The sequence below is a fragment of the Vidua chalybeata genome, chromosome 19 (genome assembly GCF_026979565.1).
Source record: "Vidua chalybeata isolate OUT-0048 chromosome 19, bVidCha1 merged haplotype, whole genome shotgun sequence".
Taxonomy (NCBI): Eukaryota; Metazoa; Chordata; class Aves; order Passeriformes; family Viduidae; genus Vidua; species Vidua chalybeata.
The window spans coordinates 4,557,510-4,569,717 of record NC_071548.1 but is presented as its reverse complement, the minus strand read 5'-3'; the positions used below and the strand labels follow the sequence as shown (position 1 = coordinate 4,569,717).

At 54.2% G+C, this 12,208-nt stretch overlaps 1 protein-coding gene across 1 annotated transcript; it reads right to left on the bottom strand.

Moving 5' to 3' along the window:
- Positions 1–5,567: 5,567 nt before the first annotated feature.
- FOXJ1 (forkhead box J1) lies at positions 5,568–10,861 on the bottom strand. Its single transcript, XM_053960311.1, has 3 exons — positions 10,609–10,861; positions 9,337–9,882; positions 5,568–6,636 (listed from the first exon to the last, which is right to left on the bottom strand). The coding sequence occupies exons 2-3, from the start codon at positions 9,823–9,825 to the stop codon at positions 5,836–5,838; spliced, it is 1,290 nt and encodes a 429-aa protein (XP_053816286.1). The 5' UTR covers positions 9,826–9,882; positions 10,609–10,861; the 3' UTR covers positions 5,568–5,835.
- Between the last annotated feature and the right edge of the window lie 1,347 nt (positions 10,862–12,208).

The window sequence follows — 12,208 nt, the reverse complement described above, 5'->3', positions numbered from 1 at the left end:
GACTCTCCTCGGCCATCCCCATCTGCCTGAAGCAGGACAGGGGGGTCCTGCCTCTATCTGCTGCACTCCCAGGGACTGGAGCCACCACAGCCGCCTTGCACAGCTCCGACCTTTGGTTGTTTGCACATTCCTGCCTGTTAATGTGTCTCGTAACCAAAAGCTGCCAGGATGGAGCATTACTCCCCCCAGCACTTGCCAAGCTGCTCCCTCCCATTCCCCAGCTGAGAATTGGCACTGACCCCGTATCAGGCTCCCCAAAGGATCAAAACCTGATGCCTCTGGTAGGAGTGAAGACACCAGCGAGCCCCGAATGCTCCCAGAGCTTCTGGAGCAGGCAGCAGTCACCTCTCCCAGCCAGGCATGGGGAAAAGGAGCAACCGTTTCGGAGCAGAGCTGCGCTTCCCTCGGCTGCCAGGCTGGCACGTTGCCCACCAGCACAGTGCCAGGCCAAATTCTTTGCAATTTCTAGGTCAACGCCTGCCTCTCGTAATGCCTTGAGCCCTCCTGCTGCCTGTGCCAGCCTCCAGCCCAGTGGTCGCTGTGCACAGGACAGGAGCATCCCAAAGGATCCACTCCTGCTGCTGCTCATCCTAGCCGGCCCCATCTGTAACCCCCGAATATTTGTCCCTCATTGCTCCGAATTGGGCCATTCCCCAAATGCTTGGCTCTGCACCCATAGGAGAGCTGTGTCCAGGCACTGCACAGCCTGCAGCCTGCCCCTGTTTCCACCTTTTTTGAGGGGTGTGAGACCCATCCCAAGGAGTCAGACACCAAAGGAGTGTGTTTGCTTTGGATTTCTAAAGCCATTTTCTCACTGTCATGATGGCAGTGAAAAAAGCCCCACAATCTCAAGACATGGGATGGTCCTAATACTCCAAACCTGGAAATAAATCACCTGGAAAAACAGCCTTTGTAAAGAAATCCCCGTGGCCCTGGTGCTTGTTTGCAAACCGGCCAAGTTTTGACTTTGGCATGACGTGGCTTCCCAAAGAAGGAGGCGATGCTGGCACGGCTCCGGCAGCTCAGCCCCTCCGCTGGGGGGTTGGATGTGTCTCCCCATGCCCACAGGGACCCCTTTCCACGGCATGAGCCGGGCTGGAGGAGCAGGAGCCCTGTGGGGCTGCAGCCCCCTACCCGGGCATGCATCGAGGGGGCGGCGGGGCTGAGGATGAGGAGGAGGAAGGGGCAGCCGAGCGTGTCCATGTGACGGCTCTTACGCAGGGGTTGTTGCATTGTGGCCGCCGGCACTCCCCCCTCCCCGCCGCAGGGCAAGCCCCGGCCTGCCGGGACATTGTGCCAGCCGGGAACAGCCACTGGCAACGGCCACTGACCCGTCCCGGGGCTCCCTGGGGCGCAGAGGGACGTGGGCACCCGAGGGGACTTTTGCTGGACGTGCTCCCCCATGCCAGAGGGTGCAGCACCCCACACACCGCACAAGAGCAGGACTGAAATAGGTGCAGACGTGCCGAGAGAATCAGGTTCTGACCCACATCAGCCCTGCCTCAGTTTCCCCGTCAGGGTGCTGAGAGCGATCCGGGCTGTGTGAGTGCCGCAGCTCCCGCGGGGCTCTGCTGGCAGTCCAAGGTCACTGCTGGAAAAGCAGGGCAGGGGCTTTGCCACCTCTCTGTTCTCAAAGCCAGCTCGCCCAGCGCCCTGCAGCCCCGCACGGAGGTGTTTGCATCCAAAGCCCATCCGAGTCCAGTCGTGGGGCTCAGCACAGCCTGTCTGGAGTTTGCTGTGGCACCTCCAGCCCATCAGGTATAAAACACTAAAAAAATCAGCATCACAGGGCAGGGAGTCCCTGAGCTGTCCCCAAGCCCTGCCGTGTGTGAGTGCCATCCCTATCCCATCCCCACCAAGGACCTGCTGTCCCAAGTAGATCTCCCTGTCCGAGTGTGGTTCCCAAGGGATTTCACACCCCTGTGAACTCCTGGATGCATGTTTGGGAACCTGTTTTTTCCCAAACTTTGGAGGTTCATTCATTGCTATGCAAGGCGAGTCCATTCCCTACCCTCCTCCATCCTGTTTCCCCCTTCTCCCCCTCACCACTCCAACCATCCCAGCCTAGGATGTTAAAATGGGCTGAATTTTTTATGATGATAGGGGGAAAAATTTTTAGAAATCTGAGGATGAAGAGAGAACCCATGAGCTGTGACCTCCTCCAAATTCAAGGCATCAAATCCACACAAGGAAAACAAAAGGCAGCGAGATTAGCATTTCCAAACAGAGCAGAGATGGCCCCAATCTTTGAGCTGTTTATTCTAGGGTTGATTTTCAATATTTAGGATGATTAGCAAGTGAAAGCCGGCTGTTGCCAGAATGGCTCCATGCCAGCCTCACACTCAATGGAGGGAAAAGAAAGACACGGCAAGAAAGGGAGAGAAAAGAAGGGCTTATGTGTATATTTTTTTCTCCCTCTGTGAACGGGAGATTGGTTTGAGGTGTCAATGTTTGCCCATCAGGGAGGGATGATGGATGAGGGGATGGCTGGGGAAATAGCAGAAATAAATAATAAATGAATCACGGCCATGTGCTTAATAACCAGCTGGGGAAGGACCTCGCTAGGACAGCGAGCTGAGCTTGCAGAGAGTTTTTGGAGCTGGGCTCTTCCCAGACCCTCTTTGGTGGGTGCCCCAAAACGCAGCCAGCCCTGGAACTGCTCTGGGTTCATTGCATGTAGCAGGGGGGACACTCCCAGCGCCGGGTCCCCAGCCCGTCACTGCCCGTGTGCCGGGCGAGCCCGCGGGGCTGGACCAGCCCCAGCCCCGGCTGCAACCCCGCTGCCACCGGCAAGCCCGGGCAGGTCCGCGGCTGCCGGGTCCTGACCTCCCTCCTGGCACCGAGCTCCGGCTCCCTCCTGGCACCGAGCACAGCCGCGCTTTGTGCCCCGCGCCCCTGGGAAGCGATGCCACCACCCGGAGCACCCCCGGCTCCTGCACCTCCTGGCTGCCGCTTGAAAAAACACCACCACCCCCTCCAAACCATCTCACTGAAAGAAAGGAAAATTCACGTCCAAGTCGGTTTGGTTGCTTTCAGCTGCTGAACAAAACGGGGTTGTTTCAGGCCTCGCCTGGTGCCTCCTTTATATCCACCCTTTCTCACTTTAAACCCCTCAGCTGGCTCCAGCAGGCTGGAATATTTTTTCCTGGCAAGGTTGTTTTTTTAAGTCCTCTGGCAGGGTGGGGATACTGGAGGCTTCTCTTTTCCAGAGGGTTTGAAAATAGTACTACGTGTTTGTGCCTGGCAAAACAAATTAAAGAACTGGTCTGAGGGGCAGGGGGAGTGCCAGCTTTCTGCAGCCCTGAAGTGCCCACTAGTACTGAGGGGGGGGGGGAAGAAGGGAGCAGTTCTTCCAGTGCTTCCAACAAGGAGCTGAGAGGAGAAGCCAGGACAAGGAATTCCTTAATGCCTTCTGGTATTCATGGCCCCAAATATCCCAAAGCTGAAAAGAAAGCCCAGATCTGCCTCTAAATTCCCCCCCCTCAGATACATCAAAGCTGTTCCCCCAGGGATAACCCCATCTTTTCCCAAGGTCAGCATCCTGCCTTCCCAGCACAAAACACACACAGACCAGGGCAAGTGTCTGTCCTGAGCCCAGGCCTTATTTTGGGTTGAGATTGGCTGGATTGGGAGCAGCTCTGGGACTGGCTGCTGGAGGTCCTGGTGCTGAGGGGATCCTGGAGGTCACTGGGGAGCTGATAGGGTGCTCCTCGTGTGCTGTGGGGAGAAGGGGGCTCTGTCCTCAGGGCAAGAGGGTTGGGACATGCAGGAGTGGGTGCACCCAAAGCACCAAGCCGGAGCAGCCCCAGGCAGGGTCTGGAGGGGGATCTCTGTGCAGCTCCTCTCCCCACCCTGTAGCCAAAAGGGCTCAGAAGCCACTTGGGCATCTTGGAGCATCTACAGGGCCAGGTGGAGACACAGCACAAGCAGAGGGACTTATCAGCCCCAGGAGCTCCCTGCAGGGCCAGGGAAGGTTATTCCCAGGGCTGGAGCAGCTCCCAGGGCTCAGGACACCAGGCACAGCCAACCTTGTGTCACACAGGTGGTGTGTAACCATTGTCTCACTGAGATTGGTTTGTGCCTCAGTTTCCCCACAGGGAATTTGCACAGTTGTGCAAGTGGGTGAGAGCTCCTGTGTCCTGGGACTGGGTTTACAAACAGGGCTGGGCTGGGGAAAGGAAACAAGGAGGCAAAAGGGTTTTTTCATCTCCATTTTTTTATTATTATTTTTTAAAATTTGTAAATAACTTTGCATGAAAAAACGTTAAATTGCACAAGTAATTCTGTAGTTCTCCAACATAATCCCCAAAGCAGGAAAACAGAAGAAAAACAGCAAGTAAAAAGAAACATTGTCAATACACACAACTACACAGACCCCAAAGCCCCTCCTAAGTGCTTTTGTAACAACACCAGAATCTAAATACAATCTTAAATTTCTCTTGCCAAGTCTAAGACACACCACTAAAATTCCAGCTTCTACTTGCTGCTACCTAATGGCTGCTCTACCTCTCACAGCCTACAGCAAAACAGAGGCAAAGAATCTGGTTCTTGAGAGCTTCAAGTCAAGTTTCAGCAGAGTTTGGCTCTGCTCCCAAAATATTTCCAAGTTACCTTGCACCGACCCCGCCACACTCTTGCTGCACACCGAGCCAAAAGGCCAAAGCTTCTCTTCCTGTGGATCCCAAGGTCTCTCCTGGCTGGATGGGACTTCATTTCCACTGCTGTTCCCAGAGCCTGTTGTGTGCACAGTCTTTGGCCTGAGCTCCTGGATGGAACCTGAATGTGGATTTCTCTCCTCTCAGTCCCACCTGGGAGCGTTCAGTGTGGAGCGGCTCCATCACCACCAGCTGAGGGCCAGCCATGGGGTTTTCCTTGCACTCGGAGCCTCATGGAAGAGCAGGAGAAGTGAAGAGCAACAGTCTCGGACCAAAAAAGCAGAGAGGGGCTATGTCAGTGGGTGAAAGAGAGGGTTCATGGTGCTCCAGACCCTTTGGCAACTGCAGCAAGGGTTTTAGGTACAAAAAATACAAAAGCTGGTTTTGGGAGCATCCCGGTCCCTGCTGCTCCTCTCCTGCCAGGGCCAGTTTCTAGATTCTTCACAAAACTTGTTGGTGCAGAAATCCTCCCTTGTGTGGTCTTGTTTTACAGAACAGTGAACACAAAACCTTTAAACAGTGAAAATATAAAACAACTCTCAAACTGCATTTCCAGTCTTCCCCTCCCCCCTTAAGAAATTCTAGTGCTAAAAAATATAGATTTCTTTGAATATATAATATATAATAGATTATATAAAAACATCTAAAGAGGCACACTTGCTGAGTTTATAAACCTTTTCTTCTTCCCTAGGCACAAATCAGCTGAGATGTTGAACTTGGAGAATCCAGAAGGGACCTGTATTTTCTTACCAGCTAATTATCACACTGTACCTACCAACTGCACTGAGACAGAAAAAGGAAAGACAGAGAGAAACAAAGAGGTGTGGAAATTGCACTTTAGTCTATCAAATCCTAAGCCACCAGGAATCTCATGTCTTAGATGGGATTTCGCAAGTAATTTTAGCCCTGATGGAAAAGAACCCATCTTTATTCACATTTATTTTTTTTAAGTAAAATGTAAAAAAATAAGTAGTGTTGACTTTCTTCTCTTGAGAAAACTAGAGACTTCTGAGGTGTCCTTTGGAGACACAGCAGGCAGTTCCTGGGGTGGTAGGTTCTTTTCCTGGTCTTTCTAGGAATAACCTTACAATGAAGCTGGTAAAAGTCACTGTGGGCATCTCTAGGAAATCTTGTCCCTTGTAAGTCCCAGCTTGGGGAGAGAGAGCATCCTACAAATGTCTTACAAGAGGCGTGCCAGACTGCTCAGGTTGATGACATCTGCCAGCAAAGAGGCATCGATGTCTTCAAACACCTGGTCAATGTTGACACAGTTGGAGAGGTAATCGCTTGTCCCTTCATCCCAGGGGTGCTCCAAGAAAGTCGTGGCCATGAGGGTTTCATTAAAGTCCAGGCTGTACTGGTTGGATTCGGCGATGACTTGTTCCTGCCCCGGGGGACACTCCATGTGCTGCCCTTGTCCTGTCCAGTCCAGGTCGCATGTGACAGGGTTGACGGAAGGTGGGAGCTCCATATCCACCAGAGTGGAGAAGTCTCCGTTGAGGTTGGTGTTAAAGACAGTTTCCCAGTCAAAGACACCTTTCAGCGACCCCAGCTCAGTCTGCTCCTCCTGGGTCATCAGGGCCGAGTTGGGAAGCCGGGACGCCTTGGCCGTGGGCAGGGGCGAGGGCTGCTGGCGCTTCTGCCCCGCTTTGGTACCCACGGCGTTCCAGCTCTGGCTGCTGGTGGATTCCTCAAACTCTTTGAGCAGCTGCTGCGACGCCACGGTGGCCTCAAGGAGGTTGTTGGAGCTGCAGGAAGAAGAGGCCGGGCTGCCAACGTGCCGTGCTTCTTTCTGGACTCTCCCAGAGAAGGCCGGGTGGATCTGCACCGGGGACATCCTCCGCTTTTTGTAAGTCCCATACTTGAGCCGGTTGGCATAGTAGGGGTCCAGCTTCCAAAATCCACCTTTCCCTGGCTCGTCTTTCTCTCGAGGCACCTTGATGAAGGACTTGTTCAAGGAGAGGTTGTGCCGGATGGAGTTCTGGAGCCAAAAGAGAAAGAAACCAAGGCTGAATGCTTGTCTGCTGTGGGACCTACCTGTGTGGGGAGGCTGGTGGAGGTTTTCAGCAAGGACCTTTGGGAAAACAAAGCAGAACTGGCAACATCCAGACATCCAAGGCTACATACCTAGCAGAAAGTCCCTAAAACCCCTGACTTTTTCCCCCTGAGTCTCCAGCAGTTTTCCTGCCTCCCATCTCCTCTCTCCTTGGCAGGAGCCAAGGGGTTCAAGCTAGGACTTGCCACCCAATGGGAAGCTTTTGGGCAGCTCTCCTTGGCTGGAAATCGGGGCCGTGGGGCCTTGGATCATGCAGAGCACTGGAAGAAACTGGTTTGAATTGCTCTAGGCACGGAGCTAAGCTGGAGGAGGTTGGATCCTCCTTTGTGCCAGGGAGGAAGAGGTGGATCCCTACACCCATGTGGCCATGGCCCCTTTACAAGGGGCAACACATGGCAGCACTGTGGGGGGATGGCAATCAGGGCCCTGCTGGCATCCCCCAGTTCAACTGTGTCTATTGTTAGTGTTGAGAGGAAAATATTTGGACAAAACACAGGCACCATGCCTTCCCCCAGCCAGGCTGGCACAAATCAGATGGGAGAACACGGAGAGACACGTGGGCTGTTCCACCCTGCGTGTCCCCAGAGGTGCCTCCTGGCCCAGGGAAGCTCGGTGTGAAATCACTGCATCTTCATCAGCCACCGCTCAAATAAGCTGAGGGGGGAAAAAAGGTGGGGATGGAGGAAGAAAAGGAGGAGTTTCTGCTCCCGTCGAGCTGTTCTGAAACCCTGAATGTGCCTGGAGTGATGTGAATAATCAGAAAGGAAATTCAGTTATTGGGCAAATAACCCAGCATTGGACTCCACAAAGCCAGGACTGTACTAAGAGATTGGATATGGTAGAGGTGTTTTTTTTTTTTAATGTTGCCTGGATATCTTTATGCTTATTCATCCATAATCCGTAGTGCCGAATAGGAAAAACAAGGCTCAATTGCTTAGAGCTGTTGAAAAACATGCACACACACACACACACACACACACAACAAAACCCTCCTCTGGGCTGAAGCTCCTTGGGTTTGTTGGCTCCTCTCCAAAGCACTCAGCTCCCACAGGAATATATCCATCTCCCCCCAGACTATGGGTGGCATGACCTTTCCAGGCTGTCTTCACTTACGGGAATCGGGATAGGGGATGAGAACACCACCTCGCAAGAAAGAAAAGGGAAAAAAAAAAAGAAAGGAAGGGGAAAAAAAAGTGAAAAGAAACTAAAGATTAAAAAAAAAAAGGGAAGAAAAAAAAAGAGAAGAAAGAAGAAGCAAGAACACAGATATTCCCCCACACAATCCAGGCTGTGGTAACTCTAATTTTACTGTGTAACGAAATTTTACAAGGATCAGAGGCTTGAAAGCTGAATTCTTTGCTGCCCATCTCTCCTCACCATCCCAAACTTCGCTCAGCCCAGGCTGAATTATTACTCAGCCAGTCAACATATTTATCATTCCTGACTGCAACGGTCCAGGGTACCCCCTGCATCTCGGCAGAGAGGGATTGAAAACCTTCTTTCTTTTTTTAATGAACACATTTAATTAAAAACCTTGTGAATTCCCAGCCATGAAATGCGCAGGAGAAAGTCAACCTGTTGGCACCCAGCTCCTGTTTCCAAATCACTTTCATAGGAGTGTAAGAGGGGGACCAAGATGGCCCTGGAGGGAGACAAGGAAAGGTTTCCTTCCCCATGATGGGCTTCAAGAGCCACTGGAGACCCACCTGCCTGGAGAGAAGGTGGGCAATGCCCAGGCTTTGCAGTGGGGTTCTCCAGCTCTGCTTGGATGGGCACTGCCATCAGGATTAGCGACACACTGTGGATTTGGGATGGGAATAACCCCAGTGGAGGGATGAGTCCCCCAGGGCCCCCCAGCCCTGCCATATCCTAGAAAACCTCACATGCCAGAGGTCTCCTCGTGTGACAGAGGAGGGCAGTGAGCCAAGGTGGCTGGGAAAAGCCCCTGGGCTTCAGGCTGTCCCCAAAGCCTGTGAGACTGGAGGCTGTCCCCTTCCCACTGGGGACATGCTCGTGCTAGCTGAGGACAGCAGCCCAAGTTAACCACTCTTGGGCTTCCCTCTGCAGGTCTCACCAGCTCATCCCAGTGATGGAGCCTCCTTGGCCTGTCCCTGGGGCCAGGAGCCCAGTACTCTGCCCTGCTTAGAAAGCAGCAGCATTTCTGCTCAGAACCTCCCCAGTGAGAGACTTCTCCTACAAGTGGCATCTCCATCCCTCTCCCATGCCTGGTTTTCAGCACCCAGGGACACTCGACCTGGCACCTTCTCCATGTGTGCTCAACCCTGAGGGACTCCATAAGAACTCCAGGAATACAGGGACCAAGAGGCCTTTGCCCTGAAGCCAAGGGGAGTCTCAGGTGCCAGGAGCCCAACGAGTACCTCCCTGCTCCCAAAATGGACCTGGGCTCTCCCCCTGCATGGCTCCTTCCCTCTGCCACCCCTGTGGCCGTGGCATTGGTGCCCAGCCAAGTTCTTTCCCATTCCAGCCCTTCCCCACTGGTGGCTGGTGTCACTTTTTTCCCAGTGGGATCCAGCAGCCCTGCAGGATCTTGTCTTGCAGGGTGGAGGCTGTGGAAAGCCCTGCTCAGCCCTGCAGGGAGAGTGGCCACGGCTCCACATCTCCTACCTGCCAGGTGGGATCAGCGTGTCGGAAGTAGCAGAAGTTGTCAGTAATCCACTTGTAGATGGCAGAGAGGGTGATTTTGGGTTTATTGCTGGCTTCCATGGCCATGCAGATGAGGGTGGCGTAGGAGTAGGGTGGCTTGACATGAGGGTTGGTCTTGTAGTCGATGTCCCCTGCCAGATGAGGGGGCACAGCCACGTCGTGGTGCGAGGTGGAGGAGGAGACGGGCGTGCAGGGGGTGTGGCGTGTGCCCTTGCAGGCCGGGTCAGCAGCCAGGGGCGAGCACGGGGACTCAAAATCGACCAGGCTGAACAGACTCTCACTCATGGTGTAGCAGTCCTGGGGGTCTGAGCCAGAGTATAACTGAGGCAGGCCAGTCTGGGCCACTGTGAAGTCCCTCAGCCACATGAGGTCTGGCAGGCTGTCATCCAGGTCTTCCTCCACGCACTTCAATTTGCCCTTGGCTTTCAGCGCTCGGCTCGGCCACGCCATGCCTCCCTCAGTGCTTCCCGGGCTGCACAGAACGGGAGGGAAGGGATGGGGCAGATCCTGCAATAACAACAGGGACAGGGTGAGGTTCCCCAAGGTGCAGTCTCCGACAGCCAGGCAGGGCCAGCCCTGGGTGCTCCTGGAGCTGCTGGGTGAGACCCATCCCTGCTGTGCTGTGCAAGGGACCTGCAATGCCTGTCCCGAGGGGCTTTAGCACCCTCGAACCTCGGGGAAATTCCCTCAAACTCCTGCACCTCAGTGCCACCCACCAACCTGCTGCCCAGCAAGCTCTTGGCTGAAAAATGAATTTTTAAAAAACCCAACAGAAAACACCTCAAACTACCAAAACCCAGCCCTGCCATCCCACAAAGTCAGGTTGTTTCTTGGGAACACACATCTCTGGACACCTGGCACTCACAGGACTAACTCTCAGCATTCCACACCAGGACAAAATACTTTAAAATTTCCCCCCTCGCAGCCAACTTCTCTCGATTTGATGCTATTTCTGGTTTTAATTCCTGTGGTACCCAGAAACAACTCAGGGGTGGGTTGGGGGAACTGGCAGGGTCCCACCCAAGCACACCCGCAGTCAGAGCGAGCCGGCAGCTTCAGATTTTGGGGAGTCCTGTGTCGGGGATGTGAATGCAAACCCGAAATCCCGAGCCTTTGGGCCAGGAGAGAGCGCCGGGAGGGCGCATAACCAGAGCCGCTCCCCCACGCAGACCCACCGCCCCTAAGGGCGCCTTCGGCCGCGCTGCCCTTCCCGACCCCGCCGCATCCCCTTACCCCGTCCCGGTGTCGGTGTCGTCCCTCCGAGAGGCAAAGTTCGCGACACAGCAAGAAGCTTCTGGAAAAACTGGAGAGGAGAGGGGGGAAAATACAAAAAAAACCAAAAAAAACCCCCAAAAAATAAAAGGGGAGGGGGGAAGAAAAAAAGAAAAGGGGAAAGAGAGGCCCCGCGGGTGTCGGGGTGCCCCGTGCCGGCCGCCTGCGGTGTGCCCGGGCCGGGCCGTGCCCGCCGAGCCGCCGTGAGCCGCGGCCGCCGCGGCGCGGGGTTAAGTAGCGGCTCCGGGAGGCTTCGCGCGTTGCCGCGGCGACGCCACGCCCCGTAAACATCCTCCGCGCACGCCATTGGCCCGCGCGTTGCCATGGCGACAGGGGGCGGTACCCAGCGATGCCGCCGGAGCCCGCGGCCCGGGCCGAGCCCGGCCCGGAGCGATGCGCGGCTCCGCGCTGAGCTCATCGCGGCTTTGGGCCGCCTCAGGGGAGCCGTGAGAGGGCTGGAGAGGGGCTTCGGGCGTGCGGTGATGGGAAAAACGGGAATGGCTTCAAGGGAGTAGGTTTAGATTGGATTGTAGGAGAAAATTATTGTGAGGGTGCTGGAAGAGGTTGCTTAGGGAAGCTGTGGATGGAATAGTTGGATGTGTTTTAATGAACACATTTAATTAAAAACCGTGTGAATTTCCAGCCATGAAGTGAGCAGGAGAAAGTCAACCCCAGGTTGGATGGGGCTCGGAGCAGCTTGGCATAGTGGAAGGTGTCGTTGCCTGTGGTGTGCAGGGGTTGGAACTGGATCATCTTTGATGTCTGTTCCAACCCAAACCGTTTGTGATTCTATGAAAACCTGTGTCCTGCCCCTCCAGGGGCAACCCCAGCCCTTTTCCTCCTACCTGTGCCCCCATCCTATTTCTTGCTCCTGATGCACCCACAGCGATGAGGGCAAAGCTGAAGGTGGGCTGGCAGACTCCAAAAATAAAGGATGGAGTCTGCCTTCATTTAATTAAAAAAATTACAGGCTTTAAAAAAAAATGACAGAAGCACAGCTTCTCTAAGAAATCCCTGCCCCCTAACTGCTGTTCTGAGAGCTTTAACAGGGGCCAGGGAGGAATCCCTCTGAAGGATCTGACCATCTGCAAGCCATTCCCTCCCAGTTTGTTCAGGCATGGGTTGGACTCGAGTATCTCAGAGGCCTTTTCCAATCTGATTTATTCTGATTTTGACTCTGATTCAGCTGCAAGTTGCTTTTCCCCACCATCATCAGCCCCTTCTAGTAAACCCAACGTATAACCCCCTTTACAGCCCTCCTCACCTTCAAGACTTCAGCTCTGAGCACACATTTTCTTCCCCACCACTGGAGGGGTTTCTCTTGCATGAGCTCCCAGCTCTTTGTTGCTCCTCTTCTCCCCCAGGAAAAGTTCCCTCTGGGTGTCCTCATCCATCCCAGCAGTGACAGGGGCCACCCACACCACACAACAGCAAGATGCCTCTACCCCAGGCCAGACTCTTCCTGCAGAGGTTTAGTTTGCATTTGCCCTTTCTCCATCCTGGCAGGATTTAGGATAGTTGGAAATGCAGGTTGGGAAGTGTTTTAGGACATCTGGATCAG